Below are 26,911 nucleotides of genomic sequence, written 5' to 3'. Positions count from 1 at the left end.
TAAATCATATATTTTCCCTATGCTGAGGCCGAAATAGATTAAATCTATTCTCTAATGTTAATTATGTGTACGTACTGTATCTAGCATAGGGTGTACGTTTATAAGAATAATCCAAATTGTCAATGTATTCCAAAATCCATTAGTTGTTCATTTATCTAAAGGAAATGGCAATCTATCTTAATATATAAAGGCAATGTATGTCAAATGGATCAATCACAACTATATAATATAGCATTTTAAATACTCCATATGTAATAGTTTTTTTCTTTAGTGGTTTAAAGCTAAGGACTGTAGCCAGATCTTCAATCCTCATATTATTTTTATCTATAGATTATTTGCGACGAGTTAGACACAGTACATGAAAGGTGAAAGAGTGATGAATCATCACCTCCCAAGTATCGCAGTTGAGAAGATTCAATCTTATGAACTCAAGGCTATTATAAGTAATTAATAAATCTCCAACCCCAATTATACTAAGCCTTATTCGTTATATGTATTAGGCTATTAGCTTATTAATTAGTTTTTTCAAACATTCTAATAAATAAATCCCTAACTTGTACATTGCTTACCTTTCATCTTAATGGTTTGATTATTTACATAAGTATAATAATCAATTGAAACATTAAGAATCATTTCTTTCATTGGAAGCTAACACTACTCATATGTCAATAGCTTGGTTTCCATGTCCACATATATGAATACATAATTTTCTTCATCAATCTATGAAACAAATAAAGGGTTGACTTTTGAGTTCATAGTTATTACAGAAAGTGTTGTATGTACAACTTCTTGTTAAAGGAAACATCAGCTTGAAGTCAACTCCATGCCTTTTCACTGTACTCGTATGGTCAAAATGGCTAGCTCAAAAGTAAAGGCAGCAGAAATCTAATATGCAAGCTATTGCAAGCTAAGCCTCATGAGAAGCATTATTTCTGTTGTCAACAATCTCACCATAAAATTAATTTAATTATCTCATGTTAACAACTAACTCAAAGGCTGGCCTAGAAAACAACATTAAGCAACAAGACTAATATAATGGGCGACAAACCGTGTATAATAGCTAATTACATTAACACTGTTTTTATAGTCAACTTTCTTGTCAAAAATAGATATGGATCCCTTTTGTTAACTTAAAGTTGCAACACTTATTAGAAGAAATAGAAGTATTATAAGTATATTACAAAGCACATTTGCATTTTTGTACAATGACATTATCATGATGTTAACGTGACATCATCCGTGTCAGCAATTATGTCAACAATTTATAATTGTACATAATCAGTCTATTGCATGTTGTTTTTCCTTTCCAAAAATCATAAATATTAAAAACGGAGTTCAATTTATAAGGTGCATGATATGTCTATTTTATATAGTATTTTACCCCCGTCCCTTGGTCATAATTAGTAGTGTTTTTGGCTTTTTAGAGCCACTTTTATTACTAATATGTATTTTCTAGTGTTTTCGTAGTTTTGGTTGAGTTTTGTAGGGAATTGCACCTTTGGAGCATTTTCCCGGGATTTTATGGAGCAACTACGAGCATTGGAGGAGCACGACCATCTTTCATAGCCCAAGATCGGTTAGAGTAATCAAGCCGGTGAATAAGGGCTCGACTTGTGTGAAGACGAGGCATTTGGACCGAATGATTTAAGCCCCAAAGAGGATATTTGGTTTGGGCCAAGTTACGAGCCCAAACGAGGAGTCCAAGCGGCCCAAAGGTGTCCGCCCGATGATCCGCCCGATAGCGCGCCGATCGGGCGGTGCCTCGCCCGATCGGGCGCGTGTTTCTGGAGGACGTTTTAAGCGTCATTTAATTTGTTTTAACTTAGGATTTTCTAGCTTAGTATAAATACGCTTTTGTTAAGCGAATTTAGGGGGGAATTCTTTTCTCCCTTCCCTTACTCTCTCTTTTCTCTCTCTAACTTTTCTCTTTCTCTCTTCTCTTAAACTCTTAGTATTATTTTCTCTCTCTACAACTCTTGTTTCTTTTAACTTTGGTAACGATTTCTTCTCTTTTAATCTCAGTTATTTATTTTATTTCTTTACTCTATCATGACTACTTTTATTGCTTCGTTTAGTTTAGATTTAATTATGTCCGAGTAGTTTAATTCTAGGGTTTATGGGGATCCATAATTAATATGAAGGGATAATTTGTTATTGTTGATTATTGATATTGCATGATAATTTCTTATTGAATTGTTTTAATTCTTTGCAATTGGATTATGAATCGAGCAGATGTAATTTGATTGTGAATGTTTAGCAATATTGAATTGATGAATCGAGCAGATGTTAATTTGATATTAAAGGCTATTTTCAATAGGAACTTAGATCTAGTAAATTGTGAGAGCCTGTTAGATCTATGTTGGTTAATAAATTGCGAGAGCCTATTAATCATGTTATTTGTGCAATGTTGATTATTGATTGTTATGTTTTATCCCGGAATATTAATTGTTGGTGAACCTGTGACCCTAGGCCTTTTTATTATTGATTTTCTCCCTAAACTTAATCTCCGTAGTATAGTTTCATATCAAAAACAACAAATTGGTTACCTTAATAATTTAGATTATAATTAATTAATTAGGAATAGAAAGACCAGTTTCCCTGTGGATTCGACCCTACTTCCCTATCTACTTTAGTTAGAGGATTTAGGTAATACTTTTGATTAGGTGATACGACTTTAGCCTATCAGTGCATAATAAAGAAAATTGATGAGTTAAGCTAAAATACGATCCCTTAACTTTGCCATTAGTTGCACATTTGGTCCCTCATCTCTCAAATGAAGCAAATTGGTCCCTCTACCACCCTTGCCTCACCATTTCTAGTGGAGGAACTTCCTAGTCATCAAAGTTTAGAGATGTCCAAGCCAACTAAGCCAAAGTTTAGGGACTTCTAGCACTTAGTCAGCCAAAGTTTAGGGACTACACATATTTTCTACTAAAGATTAGGGGTCTGCATGTTTACATGGACAATTTCAATTGCAACAAAATGGCAGCTTGAAATTTAGGGGGTTTGCATTTAATTCCGAAGGAATGAAAAAATAAATAAAACAAAAAAAAAAAAAAACTAGCCTTAAACTTTTCAAAAGTGGCTATATAAAATGTTGTTTGTAGCCACTAAAACCATCAGAAAATTAAGAAAAAATCCTTTGAAAAAAAAAAAACTACAACTACAGTAGTGAAGAAGGAAGTTCCTACCAAAGTATCTGCAATAAAATTAGGAATTAAGGTGATTAGTATTTGTTCAATTTTAGAAGATTTAAACAATAATAATATATTTGTTGATGACAAGAAATGTCTAGACTTAGCCGTGGAAGTGGTCAAAGGTGTCATTGTGAGTTTCGCTATCTTCGCCTTCTTCTGCTCCAAGGATTCACCAAATTTCCAGCCAAACATCAGTAAAAATGGAGTAATTGAGTTTGAATTGTGGGTTTTTTTTGGCAACCTTCTAGGGATATTATATACGTAGTAGTGTCCCTCTGATTATCCCGCCAAAGAACTCACTCGTATTTGGGAAATGGAAAACCCCAAACGCTTCGTTTTGATTCTGTGGTTATTCGTGGTGCCACGTGTCCCCCTTAATTCCTAAACTTTAATTTGTAATCATGACATACGCCACCTAAGTCTAGTAGTCCCTAAACTATCTTTCTTTATTAATTAAATGCCAACTCATACCCAAAAGATCCCTAAACTTTGTAAAAAAAAATTATTTAAATTTTTGCCACATGGGCAATTTAGTCCCTAAACTATGGTGACTCATCTTTTTCCCACCGGAAAAGTCAGGTAAGGGTGGTAGAGGGACCAATTTGTTTCATTTGAAAGATAAGAGACCAAATTGCTCCAAATACTAAAGTTGAGGGACTGTATTTTAGCTTAACTCGAAAATTGATGTATAAATATACTTGTGTGAAGTACTCCCTTAATTTTCTTTTATAAGGTGCAACGAGTTGATTTTACAAAGACTCGAGAGCTTAATTTTTTACAAGACAATGTTTCAACTTTTAAGAGATTGAGTTGAATTTGTTTAAATGATACGAAATACTTCCTCCATATTTATTTACTTGTAACACATCAATTTGACCACACTTTAAGGAATATATTAGTATTAAACTGTATTTATTTTACAAAAGTTGGAGGCTTGAAGACGATTAGATACCGTCCTACTCTCAACCATAAACGATGTTGAGGGATCGGCGGATGTTACACTCCTTAATAAAAAAATGTGTATACAAAGTGATAAAATCAAAAGATGTGATTGACAAAGTAAGTATTCTTTTAGCATGAGCAAAAATTTAGAGCTAGAAATGTGTCAAGCCTACACGCAGCTGCTTAGGCTTTGTAGGTGGATTGGCTAAAGGGTAGAGAGAAACTAGGATATACTTGTAGACTTGTACTGACTCGCAAAAGCAGTCTTATAATGGTAAAACAATCTTACACAAGTGTTTCTCGTTATGATTCTTGTTATCGTATTTATACATCAATTTTCACTATTATGCACAAGACCCAACACGTAGGATAGACTGTGCATGTGATTTATCAATGAAAGATTAGCACGAGCCTGATATGATTCAAATTTCTTGATCCGTATTAGACCCAACAACCTACAACATAGTACATTTTTCTAGCCCCTTTGATTGGATTCGAAGTCGTGACCTCAATGTCATAAGTGAGTTCCATCAACTCCATCCATTAAGCAAGTATCTTGCAACATAGTACATGGGCTTGCACGTACAACATGACCTGGCCTATGTCTAGCTCTAGTAGTATGATACTTGTTTAGTTGTCTTGTACGCATGTGTTAAATTATTGTTATGAGTCCATTACTCGGAATATGATATGCATATGATACTCATTTTAAAAAGTTATTTCATTCGTTTAATTAGAATGGATTGATATGTGATTATTGTGATATCATATTAGAGAGGTATAAATTATTCTAAACTCCATACTTGTCTAAACTTGTTTGATTTATTCTTCTGAATGATTTTACATTTCGTTAAAGAAATGGTTTGTGAATCTTAGGCGGGGGTTTGAGCCCCTTGGTACGAAATTCCAAACTTAGACTCAATTTTAATCCATTTCAAAAGCTCCAACCAAACGGCCCTTTTACAGTTTGACTAGCTTCACAGTTCACACTTTACTGGAAAAAAAAAAGAAAAAGAAAAAGTAAAAACGGGTCAAAAAGCTTGAAGTTTTGATGCCGGGACTCGAGTGAGTAATGGCGGATACTGATAGCAGTGAACCACCGAAAATGGTCGTCAAATTCCGAGCACGAGACTACGCCGCAGAAGCAAAGGCACATTCTCTCCCTCGATTTCCGGCCGATCTTCATCCTCTCTCCTCTACACCTTCTCTCTCTCCTCAGGTTTCCATTCTCAACTTTCTGTTCATGTTTATTTCGATTAAAATTAGCTATATTTTTCGCAGGAAAATTCAATTTATCTCAAACTTTCAATTAATTTGTGGACTCGAAAATTGCATTAGAAATTTGTTGACTTGTTCATCAGTAGTTAAAAATTCGTTGATTTATCGAGAATAATTAGATATGTATGATTAGGAGGAATGTAATGTGGAAATTGGAGTGTAATTTTTGCACTTTGAATTAATGGCTTTGTTTAGAGTTTTGATTTCTTAGGGTTTGATCATGCTAATTAGGTGAATTTGATCATTTTTGATGTAGATAACTCAACAGTGATTATTTTTGGTATTTTTGGATTAATTTTCTGTAAACGGAATGTATTTATACTTATGCATGAGATGAAGGTAAATGATATTTTGGATAATAGGTGAAGAAGCAAATTATTATGTGCACTCGGGAGTGTGATGCGCATCATAGTTCATAACAAGACACATATACTCGTAGTTGACATACGACTCAGAATAAATATTATGTAAATATGATCAAATGACATGCAAGTACAGTGAAAAACAACATTAATTTGGAGGATCATACTCAGATGCACAAAATAAGGATATCCTTTAAGCATAATTTAGAAGGATCTCAGATCTCCACACTGATCACACCTAGTGGAGTCAAACATTTTCTCTTTGAAAAGAAAAATAAAAAAATTAGAATGAAACTGAGAGATTTTGCACTTACTGTTTTTGTGATTCAGGGTGCGATTGGTGCATAGAATTACAATTCTTAATTAGAAGAGCCTTTATAATTTATGTGAAATGCCGCCTATTGATCAATAAATGTTCATTTTAATTTTATTTTTTCTCTGTCTGCTTACCAATTGCTTGTGCAATAATTTGTGCTTTAGGTTGATGTCAAAGATGAAGAGAAGGATGACACTTTTGATCCTTTACGAGCACCACGTGGCAGCATAGTTGTGCCTTCCAAAAACTCAGAGGATGCTCCATATGCTTCTAAATCAGATATCTCAAGCAGTTATGTTCAACCTCTCGGGAAAGAGTGGACCACTTTTAAGAAATTCTTGGTGCAGAAGTTTCCTCCTTCTAAGACGGTTGCAGTTTCATCGGTATGCGTGGCAGTCACCTGAACATCCTATATACTTAAAGTAGGCCAATATCCAAACCTAGTTGAAAACTAGAGACCCAAAACTGGCTCAACCTGTTTAGGTACTCAAAAGACCCCTAATTACAATATGATCCGACCCTAACCCAAACCTGAATTGAATGGCCATATTGTCATCTCTAAAGCAAATTTTGTATGTCTATTGCTTGCGTTTACCCCATTTACTTTGCTAGATCCTGGAAGTTCTTAAAATAATCAAGCTGAAGTGCTGAACCCTTTTGTAGTTTCCAACGTGTCGTAAGAGATATGCCGTCTTCTGATCTTTTCTGTTGTAATGAATGTTTTGTTTGACAAAGTTGCCTGAAAAACTCATAAGAAAACAATCACTTGTCGTACTTCTAAAATTGTTTGGAAATTTGCTAGTAGCTGACTGAAGGAATCATGGTTTAGCCTCAATATTTTCACATTTCTCATGTTAGAACATGTAATGTCTTTACTCTTTAGTAAGCTGTTATAATGACATCTTTGTTTCCATCATTTTCAGGCTGCTGATTTGGTGGTCGGAAATCATAAGGGTAATTGGGATCCTTTTCTCTCTTAAAATTTTTTTATGTATATGTCAGCTTCTTTGTTTCTACCTTTTTGTAAAACATGCAAGTATACAACCCCCTTTGATGGTATGACCTTTTCCCCTCACAAATGCTGCTGGTTGCCTCTTTAATGCTTTAAGCTACCTTACTCATTCCAAAATGATGCCTATTTATGCAGCATATGAAAAATTGAATACGCATTTGGATGAACTGGATGATCCACAGGGATCAGCTGTTGAGGATGTAAAATTTATCACACAGCAAGAGTATACTGCAAGATTAAGTGAAATGAAGAATGAAATTCTTTGTACTTGGGCTGCTGGTGATCATTTTAAATCTCTGAAGTTATCTGTTAAGGCAAGTTGATGAAGTTGTAGGATTTTTTCATTATCTTTAGTTGGACTCTGACCTTATGTATTCCAGGCACCCTGCCCACATCTTCATTATCATTTCCTAGTTAAATATAATAAGCTGATGTATAGGTGAAGTGATCTTTGTATTTTAGCTGTAAAATTCTTCTAAGGCCATTTCTGGTAGTATTTTTTTTTTTTTTTACTTTCCTTATTCAAGATCATCACGGGTTTCTATGTGATTGGTATGATTGAAACCTCTTAATTAGCAGCAGAGACTAGCCAGAGAGTATATAAAAAGAAGAGATAAATTGCCTTAGAACAACCAGACAGACATAACAATATCACTGTCAAGGAGGGCATATATTTATTTGGAGAGTTAATGACCACTCTAGTTATTTTTCTATGTGCTTGCAGGTTTCCTTCTGAGTTCAAATATGCTTCTATGCTTTAATTGTTAGTGATTTCCCCCATTTATTGAACTCTGTGAATTTATTATTGATTTGCTTCTCATTTTTGCTCTAGAAGTGATTGTAGGAGAAACTTTGCTTTCTCTTTTTACCATTTCTTGTGGTCACTTAGGATTAAGGAAATAAGTTTTCATTGCTTCCCACAAAGTTGCCAGACAAACCACTTTTTGTGGAATCAGAATTGTGATTTTACCTCAAAAAATATGTTTAAGATGAGTCCAATTTAATGTAGATGAGGGGTTCCATTTTTATTGTACAACTGAAAATAAATTAAAAATTGTATTTTCTCAAGCAGTTTTGATATCTTTCTCTTTATGTAACATGGAATTCAGAGATTGCTTAATTTGCAGGTTGCTAGGCTATTGAGGGATACGGCTTTGCTGCAATTTTATCCAACCTTGTTTACTCTTGCTACTGACATATTGGATATGCTTGGTGATATGGTATGGGAGCGCATTAAGCAGAAGGCCGAATTTTCAGAAGATGGTTCACAGATTCATGCTTTGCCAGGTTTTCGTCTTGTTTTTAATCATCACATTCTGCATTTTTTGGATCTTGCTTCATTTTTTGGGAGCGCATTAAGCAGAAGGCCGAATTTTCAGAAGATGGCCCAATAAGGTTTAATGAGGTCCAATAAGATAAGATAAGTCATTAGTTTATGACTAACAAAATAAGATAGTATATGACTAACAAAATAAGATAGTATAAAATGAACTCAAGTGAAGAGAACATTACGTTAAATCTTTTTTCTTTCTTATACTTCCTGCACTTCCTTTTGGTTGTTTTTCAGAAACAGTACCCTCTTATTAGGGTTCAGGGATATCAGTAGATGCGGGATTAGTGTATGAAATTATTCTTTCCATCAATTTAAGATAATTATGGTTATCTGAAATTTGTGATTGGTTTATGATAGAGGATTTCCAAGTGAGTGATGTTTGCTCAGATGCAAAAGAAATCTGTCACAATTGGTTTTGCAAGATCGGTTCCATACGTGATCTGCTGCCTCGAATGTGAGATTACTGCTTCTTACTCTAATATGTTCCTTATTGTTTAAAATCCTGCTTGCATTTAGATGCATTGAGGCACATATAAATGCAGATAACTTGCACTGAGATCCTAACATCCTCATTCACTTACCACTGAATGCTGATGTGAAGACCCATAGATATGCAGAAAACAAATGATGATTACTCTCATAATGTATGTCTTAAGTTTTTTTTTTTTTTTTTTTTAAATTTTTTATATTCTATTATTATAATCTGATAAATTACGTTGTAGAAGCCATTTGTCCAACACTCCAACTGCTTATATCATCTAATCATCTGTTCGATATTCTTATTCTAAAGATTTCTCTTCTTCAATATCTCTTATGCTTTTCTGAAGAATTAACTTTAATGCATGAATGTTACTTGTATTATCTATGCACCTAGTCTGCTGATTGCTGATTGCTATATCTGGTATTAACTAGCTGGTAATTGCTGATTGTTTTAAAATGTTTGGTCTTTAAGTGTTTAATATTAGCTAATTCTGTGTATGTAATAGCCAAAAAAAGCTAATTTGAAAAAGCTCATATAACGAACTTTTTCTAAAAGAGCTTTTGAGCGTAAAAAACTCTTTCAAATGGTCAAACCTCTAGGCCTCAAAGCTAAAAACTCTCCAAAAAACTGTTTACAAAACAAGGCCTTAACCAACTTAAGTTTCTTTAATTAACTCACCTACTTAGTAACAATCTTTCTCCTCTCAACTCGTACATACCCTTCTCCATTACTCCTACCGTAACAACCAATATCACACCACCTACCAAACCACTACTCCCACAGTAACCACCGCCCACCTCACTAAAATCATCATCACCTCCATTACTCTGTCCGAAACCACCACCTCCAACCCCACCGAGCCTTTGATAGTTTGAAACCACCATCCACCTTTACAAATCTCATCAAAACCACTACCCACCTTCACCACTTTTGCCAAAACAGTCTATTCCATCACCACTGCTATTTAGTTCCCCATCTCATTCTTGAATTTACTCTCTCCTCTCTTAATTGTACCGGCACCCGACGGTCATGATGACGGTGATTGGGATGAGGAGGAAAGGAAGATGGGTTGTTTTTTGTGATGGAATTATTTTACTAATTCATTTATCTTTATAAGTAACTTTGATTGATTTTCTTAGATCTGGATATTTTCTTCAAAATTGAACTATCTAACTCAGATATATCAAGTTTTGTTGTTGTTTTTTTCCTAGTTGATTTTAGGGCGATGGTGGAGGCGGTGGCGGTAGGGGTTGTGGAGATGGACGATTATGGCTTTTAATTAATGAATTTGGTAATCTGCAGGGATGACTGATGAATTTAAGGGAGTAAGGTGAATAATTAAAAGGGTTAATGAAAGAGTTTAGTCATTTGGGGACCAGTGAACAGTAATTTTCTTAAAATGTGTGCTTAAAGGGTGTTATGCAATTATTTAAAAATGGAGGAAGGAATATTATATTGTAAAAAATCGATTTTCTTGTTATAAATTGCGCATCGCATGAGTTCTAACCTTGTTCATTACTATTTTACTTCTAAATGTGTGTGTTAAAATATGGGCGTGTCAAACAATGCAGCTACAGTCCATCCATTTTCATGATGTTGCTATAGTGGAATAATATGATTGAGGATTCACATGGATAGGGATACAATTTAGCAACTATTTATGCTGAAGATTAGATACAGTAGAGTTCTAAATCAAGTAAGATTTAGTAAACCACCTATCATTTATTTTATTTTATTTTATTTGTTTGGAAATGTAATATGCTTAATTAGTTTTTTGCACACTAATTAGAATTTGTTCCTGAGTTTTAATCTTATTTAATTGGATGTAATTATATTTAGTGTGATAAAGATAATTTACTTTTAGAGTGTAAAGCCTTTGAGATAAAGAAATTTTTTGTTGTGAAGCTTCGAACATATTATCAATCTGGCTTTACTGTCTTGGTCCATTGCCATTAACATCAAACTCAAGAATCATTGTTATGAATCCATCGAAATGCTCCTCAAGATCCATATAAATAACGCAAGGTTTTCTTTTATGTATGTATTTTATGCAAACCTGTTATAACTTTTGACATTTCTTCTGGTTTTTTTGCCACTACCTTATGAGAAATTTTGTATTTCAGCTACTTGGAGCTTGCTATATTGCCTTGTTGGCGTTTTTTACTTGATGATACCACTGATGTAATCCAACGCTTGCTGGCAATGATGCGTGGGCTAGGCAATCCCTTGGCATCTGCATATTGTCATCTATATATGGTCTACTGTGTTCAGAAATTACCTTTATGCCAAATTGGTATATTCAATTGAAACTTGCATATTTATTTTGTGGTACCTTTTGGGTTTATGCTTAATATGCATGCCTATGTCTTTTGTTTCTTGTTTTTTGTTTATATTTTTTTTTTATTTGTCATTTTTCTAGATATATTACGTCGATGTGGTTCAACTTTCAATTTTACTGTATTTGATTCAAAGAAGTTCCAAAAGCTTTAGCTAAATGTAAAAAAAAAAAATATGACTTTTGATAACCCTAAGTATTGGTTTCTATTATAATTATGATTCAAGTAATAGTAGTTAACTAGTTATACTTCCTTAGTTCTTTGAACTTTACTCTAAATACACAATTCTATGCAAGATGTGAGAGTGTAACTTTTGGAGACCGCTTGGTTTGTGCTTACTTTTTAATATAGAATACATAGTGTGGGTTTTTGGATGGTTCCTTATGACGATTCATGTTACTTTTTAATCATTTTGGGACTAAGGCTTTGTTGTCGTTGTCGTTGTCGTAGGACAGAGTGTGGGTTTGATATATTTTAGGAGAAGATAGAGTATGGAAGAGGAATTGCTTAACAACTCATTGAATTTCTAGACTTTAGTTTAAGTAGCAAAATATCAATATATGTGTTTAGATGCCTAGTATATATTTCTCCTTATGTAAGAAAATCAATTATTGAAATCACACCAAGGAGCTAATTTCAAAATGCTTATTTGAGTAACTAAAAACCGAAATTCACAATGCCTCATGTGCCTTTCATAGTCATGTTAGCTGGCTTTTTTAACCATTAAAGCAACAAGCTGATTGCTATAGTGTTCCCCGGATAAAAGTAAAACATTTAATCTGAAACACATTTTTCACAACATTTGCTAAATGAGACTAACTCAGCTAGATACCAAATGGATGAATTTTAAGCTGAAGACTTTGAAATTGAAATACATGCTTGCTTAATCTTGATTAATCTCACCTGGCTTGCTTGTGAGATAACAATTGTTGCCTCATCTATTGCTGGGATTTTCATTTTTCTTTTACATAAATTATGATTTTACCATTCTCTCAGTTTTATATTAATTATGATACCATTTATAAACTACCCAATTTGCAGGGTATCTTGTTACTTGCATTAACGACATTAATCGCATGATGGTACCTCTTGTTGCATCGGAAGAAACCACAGAAGGTAGAAACAACCAGAATAATCAAGTCCTTGTTCACCTCATGGAACCATCCATGTGGTACATCATGAAATGCTTATTTAAGGATCATCAGGTCAGTGAGATATTAAGTATGTAACTTTAGTGATTTCTATGTTATTTGCATGCTCATTCCCATAGGACCACTGTACTTAGAAATTAGAGTGATATTTAAAGTTTTTTGTCCTGTATCTTTTTCAGGTTATTCTTTTCTTAATCTTAGTCTATGGTTTCCTTGAATCTGTCTTTTCTTCTGTTTCTTTCCCTCGTGCTTAATGGATTTTCTGTAATTCTTGAACTTCTTACATGTGGCTTTTCCTTCTTCCTACTGATGACTGATCTTATTTGCTTGGGACTATAACATCCCCCTATCTTCAAGGCCAGTTTCTTCTCTTTCATAGCTCTCTAGAATCTGGAGCTTACAAGTTCATAGATAGATATGAACTTTAGTTCATGTTTTCTGGTTTGATTAGTCATTAATGAGTTTAGCTCTTACACTCTTGCTATATCTATTTCATTGTCTTTTCTTTTTCATGTATCAAATTGGATTTCCATCAGATTCAAACTCTGTTTTGAAAAGGAATTGTTTTTTGAGAGCCATTGAGTGCAATTTTAACTTGTGCTGGCAAGAATGTTTAAGTGTGATCTCAGCTTGAAGTTACTGGCAATAATAGAAGCCAGTGGTGTTTTGTGGTTGGCGTAGTCTTGATGTTATTTAGGAAGTACAAGATCTTCTATTTCTCTAGTATAAACCTAAATCACAAGAAAACTTAGAAGCAAATCTTTGTTTCTGAATAAGTAGCTTTGCTTGCTTCTAGAATTTCAGGATGCGGCTAGATCCTAGGTCAGATATAGTCATACATATTATTAGTTAAGGGTACATATTTGTTGTATATGAAAATCATTTACATTTAAATAGGACTAGGTGTCCTGTACTCCTCTGTTAGCTATTAGAGTGTTGTAACTACACCATGCATCACTGAAAGACAAAGCATGTGAAAGCCTTGAAGAAATCTCAAAGCTAAGCTTATAAAACTACTCTAGTCAGTCCTGGAGTCCCCTAACCGCATTATGATGCATCTCTGACCACAAAACAGAGGATTTCCAATCTAGCGCATGACAAAGGTAATTTTTTGGTGCATTAACAATTTAACATATGTTGCTTACTGCAACCTTTAAGTCTTATTAAGTCTAGTCAGAAATAAGCTAAGAACACAACATTATCACAAATAGCAATACAAAACTGCTGCTGATAAGAAGGGATCATATGAATTCAGAAGTCTAGCTTATTTTCTTTGTGAATTTGTTGTTAATAGAGAGAAATGGTTTTGCTATTTGTGTCTTCTATTGTGAAAAGCGGATGATTCCTTTTCAGAGCCGGAGACTGCTATATGTATATTCAGATGATGGTCTGTTTTTGGAATCTTCAGCATTTTCATGTTTCCGAGATGCAGTAAGTGGATTTTGAATTTTTAATAACAAGAGTCTGTCCCTAGTCATGTGTTGGATGCAGGCTTGGGTAACTGCTGACATTAAGAAGGCATTATGCAGAATGTTGTTTCCACTGAGAATTGTATGCATTATGCAACCTTAAGGCTATATGACATCTTATCAACCCCAGTGTATAGGCTTGACAGTACAGCTCTTGGCTGTAAGGATGATGATGATAGAGTAGTGGACTACTGGACTGTCTTGGGATGATGGGTTAGAATCATTTGTATTGTACTTATGTCCATGTTACATAAACTAATATTGGAGGATTTCTGATAACTTAGGTTTGTTATCATGCACTGTGCCTCATCTCACTCCTTGCAGATTGGAACTTGATTGGGAAGGATTGAGCTCTTTCCTAGGTGAAGACCTCTTTGGACGTGACTTACCATTGATCATACTATACACTTTAATTTTTCCATTAATATCTGTGCTGTGCTGAGAAGAAAGTGTCTTTTTTGCATTGCTTTGTAATACTTTCTTGGACTTTTATTATTGAATGTCCATTATAGTGACATAGTCTCTTGGCTTAGAAAATATTTGTTTGTAAAGTTCTGGTATGTTCTCTTCTTGTGGATAAATCCTCTTATTTTAAATTGCCAAGTGGGGAGGGGAAAGGGGTGGCTTCTACTTACTGATTTATTACATTAATGGTTTCCCTAGAAGTTTGCATTTAATACTTGTCTTTAGCTCTCTGGTTATCTCACTTATCTGTGTAACATAAATTATAAACCATTTATACTGCTAGCTGACATTTGTGTGTTTTTTTTTTTTTAAAGCAAGGATGCAATATACTTTTCGAGCTTGGAATCACAAGGAATTTATCAGAGTTGTTTGGCGAACATTCTTGTGTCTCACTCAATCTTCATCATCTACTTAAGGAACTCCCACCTGAGGCTGTTAGATCTAATATTCTGCACATTCTTGACCTCATTGAGTGCGGCATTGGTTCGTCCTTTGATCAGGTATATTAGATCTCTGTGTATTTTTGCTTCAAAAAAAAAAAAAAAAGATCTCTGTGTATTTCTCCTGAGTTGAAATCTTAACAAATATATATCCGATGTATGCTTTCAGGGGAACTGTTCAATACTCATTTTTTTTTTTATACTTTCTCCCTAAATTTTAGTGTATGAATTTCCGGCTCCTTGGATTCAGGCTTTATGAAACAGACGCTCCTGTGAAGATCGTCGATGTGGTTTTGGAGCGAGTTATTCAGGTCTATAATGTTTCTTACATGATTAATTCATTCTTTCAGTTCATTTGTACCACCTGATCTTTCTTGATGTATACCTGTTTTTTGCAATCGTTTGCTTGTAGTTTTGATCTTGAGGGTATTTTATCTTATAGGTCAGGGATGCATGTATGAAATTATCTACTACGTATTTTGTTTCAGTTAGATAAGTGCTTGAAACTAGATCCTGATTATCAAGAGCTGTTACCTGCCATATTGTTAAGCTTTCATTATAATACACGGCTTTTCTCCTCACTTCTCTATTCACTCTTCTTAGGTTTACTGAAACAAAATTATTCACGTGTGTTATTCTTGAGATATTGTCTGTGTAAGATTAAGCAGAGACAAATAGATATTGATGTTGGACATGGATTGTATATATCTCCGGTTGCCATTAGAGCTGATTGTATATCGTCAAGTTTCATGTTGCAGCTTTTAACATGGAGCATGATTATAATTGCTCTTTACATCTTCCTATCAATGTTGCTGACTAATATTTGGAATTTCAGGATGTTATTGAGTACCAAGACCTGGATGATTACCTAAAAGTCATAGATGGTTATGTTGATGTTGTCCTTCAGAATCAGATGGTGAGTAAGAGTAGCTGTTAAATGATCCTACTCTGCAGTTGTTTGAAAACAAATGTGGCTTTTTTTAAAACCCGATTATTGATTGAATACACGGTTTTAAAAGTTGATTTATAAAAAAAAGGATGTAAATACTGGTTTATTTTTCTTAACCTGATAGAAAGTGTGGACCCGTTACTTAATCCTTCTTAGTTCCTCCTGATCAACTCTATTTTATAACAGAAAATTCAATTGGAAGGGCTACTTGAGAGGATTGCAGAGCGAGCATGCAACAAATGGATAAAAGACAGTGAGCTCGAGAGCTTGCAGTCTGTTTTTATCAAGATTCTTAGTCATACAAAGTGCTTGGAAGATATTATAGAGCTGGTATCTCTCCTACTGTCCTCACATTTATGTGTCTCAGATTTGATTAGCTGAACTAGTTTATTATTATTACTCCCATTTCATGATTTGTGTCTTTCGAGGTTATGCCTATACACAAGTTACATAATTGTTTCATACAATTCTAATTAGTATATACATTGGTGTTTTAAATTACAAGTTTTTAGTGCATTGATATTGTAATTACAATGTAATGTGATAAAGAATACTACGCCGTAAGTTGCTGTGTTGACATATTTTACTCCTACCATGTTCCCTTTAAAAAAGAACATTTAACTTGAATTGTGTGACTATATGAAGTATTTGCGTGCTCTTAGTTTTATGTTTCCAAATGAAGTTACTGGAGTACATGCTGCTGATGCTAGTCATCTCAATATCAGTTTTGATGGTCATTGCAGAATTTCTTTGGTGAAATCATGGATGTCATGCGTGGGACTTCAAAGAATGCCATCAATATGCGTATTCTTGAAATTGCTACCAGGTACATAGTATCATCTAATTTGGACTCACAGTTGCTATCCTGATGAATGAAGTTTTTTTTCCCCCCTTTTGTTATACTCTTTGACTAATGACAAGTCGAGTTCACTAAAATGCAAATTAAGGGCAATAATCTATTTTCTTTTACTACCTCAACATAGGAGAGGAATAATTTGCTTTCCAGTTCATCAAAGCTCTTTTAGGCTTGACAGAGATGAGCCGAATAAAAGGTTGAAATATTTAGTCAATCAATTGGATATCTTTTACTTATTTTACACAATTCTTTAGGTCAAAACATCAGGGCAGCAGCTTTCTCTGAACAATGACGAGCGACTAAAAATGCTCGTATATGAATAGGTTTACAGAGTAGAATCTGGATCATCATGTACTAGCCTACAGGTGTAATGTTTAGCTAGCTATTCAGGCATGCAGATGGTATGGCTTTAATAATTTGATACATATAAAACATATCCTTTCATTCCTTTGTAGGATAATGGCTTTTTCCCCAACTGAATTTACATATAATAAGATAAGTTTACACTCTTAAAATATTCACTAAAAGTGCTTTCCCCTTTTATTTTGTACGTAATAATTAGATTAAGCTATATAAAATGTATAATTTCAACTGTTATTCATAAAAACTTGTGGATTTGGTAAAACCTGTCATAGGTCTTAATATTCGTTCTGAAATCTGTATATTCTACTGTGACAACATATATTAAGGGAGGGTGGTGTTATTAAAGGGTAATAATAGGTGGAAGGATAAAAAGTTCCTCTTAGTTGTTGAAAAGAGATACTTCCTTCAGCTTTTTAGTTGCAACATTTCTGTATATATTAAATAATGTACATGTACAAGTTATACAAAATATATTTGAATAAAGTACTCATTGAGACGAATCTAACAAATCCAATATGATTGTTTTTCGTTTAGTATAAGGTCTTGTTTTCTTCACCTTAATTTTGCTAAACTAATATTGTTTTTGCTGAACTGAAATTATTTTAATTTTGCTAAACTTGAGTTTTTTTTTACTGAAATTATTTTTAGTGATGGATAGCATTTGGCTCCCACATGTTTGAATTTAAGGGAACTTGTTTATACTTGGGTTCTCTATTATATATGTTCTATAAAGTTTATGATTTTTGCTGATTAAAAATTATTTTTGCTTTAACTTATTTTTATTGTACTGAAATTAAATTTACCTAATGGTTGTTTTAAGTTTTTTACTGAATATTATTTGGATAGGATGAAGAGAATAGGGGCTAATAAAGTTTCTTTAAAGTGGAGTATGTGAGTAGTGTACACTGTAGAAGTATTGCTATTGAAATAAGAAAAAGTAAAAAGAGGAACTATAAAAAAAAAAAAAAAAAGGCACTTACTATTAACAGCTTGATACTGCAGATGATATGGAACCCCTCTCTCCCCCTTCCTCCCCTGCTAAAATAAAATAGGGGTATATATATGAATTATAAAATAACAGTAGTGAGGGTGAATGAAAATGAACAGAAATACATTTCATTTGGTATACAATAGAGAGTCTACACTCTACAGGATAGGGATTATGTAATAAATGATATGAGCAATGAGAAGTTAAGCAGAGAAGTAGCCTCAATGTCCTCCACAACATCCTAATACATCATTTTGGCTGACGGGCAGGTGGAGTGACTGTTTCTGAAAAATTCACTGGATTTAATTTTGTAGCAAGTAGATTGAAACAAAAAAGTAGCACTGATGTAAGCTAACATTATTGGAGTATTCTTTTTTAAAATTTTCAGGATATCTTGAGAATGGATATGCGATAAAAAAAAATATAGAAGAGGGGTTGGATTGAATAAACCTTAGATGTTTCAATATGTGTATTTCCCAAATATGAAATGACTAACTGAAAGGTATTTTAGCAAGCAGCCAATTACAGGTTTCAGTATCTGTATTATGTGCTGTTTCTGATAGTTGAAGGTGTTTTGAGTTGATGATTAGGCAGTATGAAAGGCTGATGCATTGCATATTTTTTTTTTCTGCATATGATTATATGAATGTTCCGACACTGATCTCATGTATCTCTGCAATTAAAAGTCTTTTCATACTCTCTGCAATTAGAAGCCTGAGGATTCAAGTCTTTTGCTTTTGAGACTTGTCTTAACTAATTTCAGTTGTCTTTCATGTCTGCCTAAGTACATCTTTTTTATCTATAGGAATGGATGTATCTGGTGTCCAACTACTATTCAGTTCCTTTTCGAAGTTTGTCAGGGTCTGCATAATGCCAAGGGCTCTTCAGACATGCTGGACAGTGATTATCAACCTTTGGAGCGTTTATGCTCTCGTTTTGTGCAAATGGTAACAAGTCATATATACACAATTTCAAACCCTCTTTTTTTCTCCCCCTCTCCCAATTTAAAAATTAACTCTTTTTGTGTTATGTGAAATTTATCTACCATCATGTGCTGACAGTGCTGTTATGTGACTTGTAATTAGTGATTTTGGAAACTGTTGAACAGGTTGATTTTGGAACTGAATGGGAACGTCACCTGGCATTTTTGATTGAGTGTCGTGCAACTTTTGCTAGTGCAGATGAAATCAAGGTCTGTACTCTCTACTAGGCATGCAACTAAGTAAAGCAAAATGTTGTCATGACTAGTTGCTAAATGTTTTTCCTTCTGATTATGTTCTCAAAGCCTTGATAAATCAATTCTGCCCTCATCAATTAAACAGGGAACTGAACTAGAAAGATAAAAGGCAAGACCTTTGGACTGTCCATTAATTGGTATTACAATTTTTTTTTTTTTTTTTTTTTTTAGTTTTAAATAGCAACTCTATGTATGACATCAATTTCATTGATGCATTAGAATCTTTGATTTAGTAGATTTGGATTTCGAAATTATTTGAATGGATAGGGAAAAAAAACCATTTATTTATTGCGCATAATGGGATGATATGTGAAAAACTTACTATGTTTGGTCTTTGGAGATAGAGAACTAGGTCCAATATTCTGTCTCATGTGCCTACTATATATTTCTTTTATGTTGTAAAGTTGCTTCCCTGTCTATACCTTTAAACTAAGGATCTGACATACATCTAGTATTCAGTCTCTTGCTGATTATTATTGTTGGGACATAACTACATTTCTTCTTACAACCTACCCGGACTACAATAACCCGCCATAGGTGGGAGCCTTATAAAAAGGCATTGGTGCAATATTTTGGCGTGTTAGTATACTACTCTGTTTGAAAAAAGCAGTCCACATATAATGTTTTTGTGATGTTGACTGTCACCATTATTTATCAACAGTGTATATAGTTTGAAGAATTCTGCAGTGATTTAGAAGTACTGAAAAAGAAATAATTTCACATTTTAGCTTGATATATATATATGTATTTGTAGTAGGCAAAGTTTGGAAACCTTGACCATTGAAGTGACTTTTTATTTTCAAAAGGACATAATAATTTCTATGAATTACTTTTATATAATGTTTCCATTTGTTGCAGGAAACTCTTGTTCATCATGCAAACTGCTTAGTGATGAAAGCTTTGAAGGATTCAAAGCAACTTGTCTGTTTTGGCAAGTCGTGTTTAGCATTTTCTGAAGCTACAATTCCTTCTATCGTGACTCCTGTAAAGCAGTTATATCTATATCTTGAGACTGCTGAGGTATGAGGCTTCAATGGTTTTTGTTGTTGGATTAGGTTTCTGAGTACTGAGAGTAATCACATGGTGATCTGTTATGTACTTCCAGGTTGCATTGACCAGCGGCTTAGTTTGTCATTCAGATGGATTAATAGATTCAACTTTAAGTTCTCTTCAAAATTTTGTTGCTGAGGGTTAGTCTGTTTCCCTAAATTTTAAAACATTCTTGTTTGTCGCTGGTTTCCTGCTTGAGCTCTTCTTAATTTGATGTCTGTTTTGTCAACCAGATATTTCAATGCATTAGTAGCTCAGTTGAATCGTTTACTATTTAAGCCATTGTTATGTACCAAATGTTGTGGTTCCAAGTGATGCACTATGAGTGCATTCTACAATAGACGGCTGGTGAAAACATTGGGTCACAGTTTCTGAACTTTATTTGTCACTTTATTGTAGTTGCAATAATATGCACTTTTGGTGAATAAAATTCAAGGCATTGCGGGAAATGAAGCATTTTACAAGTTATCATGTAACTTTTGCTGGAATAATATTTTGGCTAGAGTGAACTATACTATCCTACCAAAGCTACTTCTAGGGTCCTCCACTATCTTGGTTGTTATATACAACCACAATCCCTCTATGATTGACAAACTTTCTTCTCTGATTATAATTTTTAGTCCCAAAAGATGTGTTTTTATTTAGCTACCACAATCATTCCTTGCTGAACATTCAAACTGTATACTCCCTCTATATATTAATAAGTGCTCCACTTTCTGTTTTTGGCCGTATTTCAATAATTGCTCCATTTCTATTTTTGGAAACTTAGAACAAAAATTTACTATTTTCCTCCTCACTAGTGTTCCTCTACTGTATTATTTTTTTGATTCTCTCTCCTTCCCACTTATACCCTACTATTGCTTTTTTCATATTTTTTTTATTCTTCATTCAATCAACCCCACTTCAATAGTAAATTAATGCATTCTACTATTTCTTCTAAAACGCTGTGCCAGGGAAATGGAGCACTTACTAAAATACAGAGGGAGTATTCTTTTGCATTAATAACTACAACTGACCATTGATAGAAGTCGCTGAAAGAGTGAAAGTAATTTGTAGACAATCAATTTTACTGGGTTTGACCTGTAAAAATGCTTTTACTAAAATTTTCAAAGAGGAGTCTAAGACCTACCTTCACAAAAGTGGTATGTATATTGTTTATTAGTAGAGACATTTATCTATCTCCATTCTGGTTCATTTAGACATTCACTGCGGCATTCATGACATAGTGGATGTGATAAGCTGATAAATGATCAATCAACAAGTAGATAGAGGGAAAGATACTTTGGGAAGCAAGAGAGACAGAAATAGTGGGACTGCATGTGAATGCTGATCGTGCCTATAAAAATTCTTTAAATTGTAAATGCTAAAATCATCTATCTTTAATAAAGAATCCTATGCTAGCATATTAAAATGTTACTGTCAAGGTTTCCACCTGACGAGCTACATGTTTCTGAGAAGCACAACTCCATTATCTTATGCGTCCAATTGGGCAATGTTCATTTCTAAAAAAGTTTTTAATTCTCTGTGGAAAACTTGCCTTCGGTTCATGATGGAAGATGTCTCCAATGATGAATCCTATTTAAAAAACCTTGCTATTATTGTTAAGGAAAATGATGCAAGATCATAGTTTAGTCTTAGGTTTAAACAATTTTCTGACATTTCAGAACTACCACTTAAGATTTGAGTGAATGAAACCTGAACTCCATGTATAGTATGTGAGAGCTTGGTGACTTTCTATCGCAGCGCACCTGTTACTAATAAATGTCTAATTTGCCTACCCAGAATATGTATATGGATTCTCTGGAGTCTGGATTGCTTTTGATTTTTCTTGCCGTGTTACTTCATATCATTTATACATTCACTGTTAGTGATAAGTGTGTCATTTGATCACCTGGGCCATGTATATGGATTATCTGGATTGCTTTGATTTTTCTTGGTGTGGTACTTCATATCATGTGTATTACAAACTGCAAATTCTTTTTAACATTAATTTTGTGTTGTAGATTCAGGGACACTGCTTGATGTTGGTAGAATCATCTGCATAATACAAAAACTGTGCAGCCTTTTGATCATGGTTCCAGGTACTATAGATGGACTTAGATCTCACCAATCATATTGAAGTTTCATAAATAAAAGATTATTTGAGCTTGTTTTATGTAAGTGTTAGGTTGGCAAAAAAAAAAAAAAAAAAAAAAAAAGATTTTCCATTTTGTCAGTGTGCTGTTTACGCACTCATCATCCCATTAACTATGAAATGTGTTATATAAATCATGTGTTATATTCTAGGAAAGAAAAAAGGGGGAATTAGTCATCTCCTGTGTCCAGTGATTCTGTGTTTAGGCAGGGGCAGCATTTATTCAATCCAACTTTTGAGCCTATGGTATATATTAGCAAGTACAATTCCGCTTTGCACACTTCTTCCCATCCACTTGAAGAATTCAACACTCCCATTTTTTTTCGTTACATCTTCCAATGACCAATTATCTATCTATGCTTCAAAATTTTCCTAATAGAATACTGAATATTATTGCATCACTTCTAGGTAACCCTATGCGTGGAGTCACTTACATCCCAAAGAGCTTACTCTCACTGGTTAATTCTCACTCATTGTAAGTTTTATTAATATCAAAAAGAACCATACTTCCAATACTTTGTTTTCCACCCCTTATTTATGCAATTTATTCTCAGGCAAAATACTGCTAGATTAAGAGTCAGAACATTGTGCGCAAATATTATTTTGCTGGCAGCATTATCACAGCATAAACTCCCATATAGTCCTTGTGGCACGAAAGAGGTATGCCATTTAGCTATGAGATATCTTTTATATATGCAAAAAACATCTTTTGGTCGTCTCGACAATGAAATTTTTCATGTCATTCTTAGGAAGCTTAACTTTTGTTATAAAGAATATATGACTGTACTTTGCTAATTAATAAATTAAATTTTACTTGTAATTTTGTTCGTTATTATGACCACATAATTTTTATCCCCTTGAGATTCTGTGTAGGCCCTCACTTCTTGGTGGTTGTATATACTGCCTTAGATAGGGTGTAGTATTATCCAACTTGCAGTTTATAAATATTAAAAGAATAGATTTGCGGCGTCATTTATATTTTTGATATAGTATCCAATATCCAATAACTTAGTATTGTGCCCCGAATAGGCTAGTCCAATTGCTTAAGAAGAGCTTGTAAAGTTTCCATTTTTGGCTGGCTGGCTGCATTTGTATGTGTAGTTGGCTATTTAGCGCCATACTCTAATGGGCTTCTCATATGGTGAAGACCTGAAGGACTTCTGGAGTCCCATATGAGGGTTTTCTATTTAGCTGTTTATTTGAAAGATTACCATGTTTGAGGTGGTTTATTTTGCCTTATGAAATCAGTGAGAATGATGTAGGCTATTTTGAATGAATTGTCCGTTTGTTTATAAAAGTTATTATTTTAATGTTTTCCCATCTTTTCATCAGGTTTGATGGACATGAACCTTAATTGCATCTTTCCATAATAGTGTTCCACTTCCCTTCTTTATTGAATTTTCAAGCTTAACTTGTCATTACTGAATTAATGGCTTAGGTTACTCAATTAAGATATGAAAAAGCTATATGTTTCTCTCTTGCTTCTTATGGTATAGAGTGATGTCATGCAGGTTCCTGGTAATGACCTCCTGTATTTTGATGATCCGTACTACCATGAGGAACTTGCATCTATCTCTAGTCACATTCTTCAGGACTTTGTTCATGCAGTTAAGGAAGAAGCTTCCCCGGTATGTTTATCTTTCTATGTGTTGTTGCCTTTACAGCCGAGTTTTCATTATGGGCTCTTATGTTAATAATTGAATGTCACTATCTAGATTGCTCGGGGAAGCCTTGCACTTGAAGCTTGCAACTGTATTGTATCAGCCCTCCAGGTTTGGTCCTGATTAGTTTCATTAGCTTAATGGTGGCTCTTATGAACTACTCCCTCCGTTTTCTTTTAAATACTCACTTTCCTTTTTTGAATTTTTTTTTAATTTACTCACAAGTCACAACTTAACTTTTAGAAATGGGACCCACTACTGTTACTCTCACAACTAATATTTTTATGTCAATATGACACTTTACTTAATTACTTTTTTTCTCCCCAAACTTTAAATATGTAGTACAATTCTTGGTTTCCGTGAAAAGAGAAGTTTTTAAAAAAAAAAAACCCAAGGGAGTCTATATTATTTTTCACCCTAGCATCTCTAGCTCCCAACAAGCTGTCATGGCCTCATGGGGTTTGAAGCATGGTGTAAAAATGCGGCCATTATGTCACGATTATCAGTGGCACTTTTTGTGGCAACAGTTCTATGTAGTAGGGTGTGCTTGTCACAACTCTTCTGCTAGTCCACCCAGCACCGCTAGATTTGTTGCCGAATATCTTGGTCAGAAAAAGAATTTCCCTAACGGTGTAGACCTGAACTGCTGACACTTTGCCACATATTGTATCTTTTGAGCCAATAAGGATTTGATCACTTCAAACTCATAAGGCATTTATCTGTGTTAAGGGCTTTGTTATTACTCAAGGTTGCTGTTCAGAGGAGGTGGTTCCTTCGTTGTGGGTAATTGGGAATCTCACTCGTACTAAAGTAGAAGTGTACACTGCCCCTTAAGAGTAATAACTTAGGTGCTTGAGAATTGAGAAAAAACCATGTGGAAATTATTTTGCAGCTTAAAATCCTTGTAAAATGAAATGGATGTGTGGATATAGTGATGCATATGAGGGTGTTTGTAATTTGTATGTTACCCAATTAAGAAGTGTATTTTCCAGGCCATAATATTCTAAAAAACATATTATAGTGAGCATGTGCCAAGGATGGAGGATTGGGATGTGTTGATGGCCTGATTATGTAAGGATGTTTGGAGGCTCAAGGGGCATGCATTCGAAGGCTCTAGTCCAGCCATGAAGGCACAATAGAGATAAAGTAAGAGATAGAAGTTCTGACCTCTATTTGTGTGTATCCTTGGAATGGTGTTGTATAGAACTGTAGAAGTCTCTAGGCGTTGTAAATGTGAGTGTCACTTGTATGAGGAATGCTTGACTAGTTGAGGCGGTGGAACTCCTTTTGGAGCTCAACTGCTTTAGAAGCTCATTTATACAACCTTTAAAATTCTCCTCTTTGTTCTGCTAGTCCTTTACACACAAACCATTTGTAGATGATAACTTAGCCTAGCTAAGATTTTTGAGATACTGGACATGTTTGATCTTCATTCAATGTCATATATAATATAAAGGTCATGAGTTCAAAACTAGTATCTCCATAGTGTTATCAATGGTTTTTTTTTTTTTTTTTTTTTTTTTTTTTTTTTTTTTTTTTTTTTTTTTTGGAAACAATGACTCAAATTAAACTTGGAAATGTTAACATGATGGGAAGGCGGGAGATTAGGAATAAGCATGCACACTAGCTACTTAGCTCAATTAAGAGAACACGGTTCAAAGATAGATAGACATGATATTATACCTCTATTGACAAAAACTTAAAATGAAACAAGTATTTTTTTTTTTTTTTTTTTTTTTTTTTTTTTTTTTTTGAAGGGAAAATGAAACAAGGATGAATATGTTGATACTTGTAACGGATGTCTTCCTTCTTATTGTTTGATAATATTGTTTGCTATTCAATTTATGCAGATAGATGACAACGTATTAAGTATCTGCAATGAATTGGTGGAGATTGCCCGGTCTTGTTTGACCACGAATCACAAATACTTATTGTCAACATCCAACTTCTTTGTTGCCAATCAAATGCGTAGTGTTACAATATCCAATAGCTGATAGTATGTATATATATCATGTAATCAGTGTTTTTGGTTTTTGTTATATATCAAGGCAAGATGGTTATATGTGATGTGTATATTACAAGTACTTTAAATAGATAGAGTAATTGTTCTAGATGCATTGATCTTACTAGTTACTACAGCTTGTTTGAGGTATTTGCGTAGTAACTCAAGCCTTGTTATTTCATAGCATGCCTCAACTGTGACTTATAAGTGTTTAATTGCAATTTATCTCTTGAAAGCCAAGCATTTTGAACTTCACACCTTGGTGTTGTTGGAATTGAGAGGGGTTTCAACGCTTAAATAGGAATACATCAACAAAACAATGACAAGTCCGAATTGGTTTTTTTCTTTTCTTTTTTTTTTTTTTTTTTTTTTTTGACGATAATGTTTTTCGCATTGTACTATTCAAGTTGGATACTAGAGTCACATAAATTTATGTTCTAAAGAAAAGAAAATAAGAAGAAATGATAATAGATGAATAATGTGTGTATTCTTCTCATGGAAAATCATGGGATAAATAGAAGATAGAACAAAGTTAATGGATCACCCAAAAATCATAAGCATCAGTCAAATGTCTTTAAAAAGGAATTACTTCAAGATAACAAAATTCTATAATAAAGGATTATGATTGTAAGGTCTTTTAATTACATAGAGCTATAGTTCATACTTTTGTTAATTGTGTTAGGTCGTTAATTTCTCCCTCTAATAAATATAATTCCGTGTTTGTAAATGGTATCCAAATTTTATAAATTAAGATAATCAAATAATTTTATTTTTTATTTATTTATTTATTTTTTTTATTTAGAAACCCACAAAGAGATAACTAATTCACTAATTTTATACATAAATCATTCAAAAGCAATATCGAAAGTACGATTTCGATTACCACACT

At 33.7% G+C, this 26,911-nt stretch overlaps 1 protein-coding gene across 2 annotated transcripts; it reads left to right on the top strand.

The window, feature by feature from the left end:
* Nucleotides 1-5,143: 5,143 nt before the first annotated feature.
* LOC145574948 (uncharacterized) lies at nucleotides 5,144-26,203 on the top strand. 2 transcript variants are annotated; one of them, XM_081632850.1, is made up of 24 exons: nucleotides 5,144-5,358; nucleotides 6,260-6,478; nucleotides 7,019-7,049; nucleotides 7,243-7,421; nucleotides 8,235-8,394; nucleotides 8,798-8,894; nucleotides 10,827-10,958; nucleotides 11,045-11,214; nucleotides 12,299-12,462; nucleotides 14,657-14,842; nucleotides 15,004-15,093; nucleotides 15,618-15,698; nucleotides 15,918-16,061; nucleotides 16,475-16,557; nucleotides 18,744-18,885; nucleotides 19,047-19,130; nucleotides 20,034-20,195; nucleotides 20,281-20,365; nucleotides 22,229-22,306; nucleotides 22,768-22,834; nucleotides 22,914-23,019; nucleotides 23,871-23,987; nucleotides 24,075-24,131; nucleotides 25,871-26,203. In XM_081632850.1, the coding sequence occupies exons 1-24, from the start codon at nucleotides 5,212-5,214 to the stop codon at nucleotides 26,012-26,014; spliced, it is 2,925 nt and encodes a 974-aa protein (XP_081488976.1). In that variant the 5' UTR covers nucleotides 5,144-5,211; the 3' UTR covers nucleotides 26,015-26,203. The 2 variants fall into 2 exon arrangements, with proteins under 2 accessions (XP_081488976.1, XP_081488977.1); XM_081632851.1 differs by lacking the exon at nucleotides 10,827-10,958.
* Nucleotides 26,204-26,911: the final 708 nt, after the last annotated feature.

Source organism: Chenopodium album, chromosome 13, assembly GCF_948465745.1.
Source record: "Chenopodium album chromosome 13, dcCheAlbu1.1, whole genome shotgun sequence".
In the NCBI taxonomy this organism is placed as follows: Eukaryota; Viridiplantae; Streptophyta; class Magnoliopsida; order Caryophyllales; family Amaranthaceae; genus Chenopodium; species Chenopodium album.
The sequence above is the reverse complement of the archived record's forward strand: the minus strand, read 5'-3'. Positions and strand labels throughout refer to the sequence as shown.

Excerpts from the sequence above, each read along its gene's own strand:
- LOC145574948 (XM_081632850.1), top strand. The coding sequence starts at position 5,212 with ATGGCGGATACTGATAGCAGTGAACCACCGAAAATGGTCGTCAAATTC. Across the intron at positions 6,479-7,018 it reads AGACGGTTGCAGTTTCATCG|GCTGCTGATTTGGTGGTCGG; the intron begins GTATGCGTGGCA and ends CATCATTTTCAG. Across the intron at positions 14,843-15,003 it reads TTGGTTCGTCCTTTGATCAG|TGTATGAATTTCCGGCTCCT; the intron begins GTATATTAGATC and ends CCTAAATTTTAG.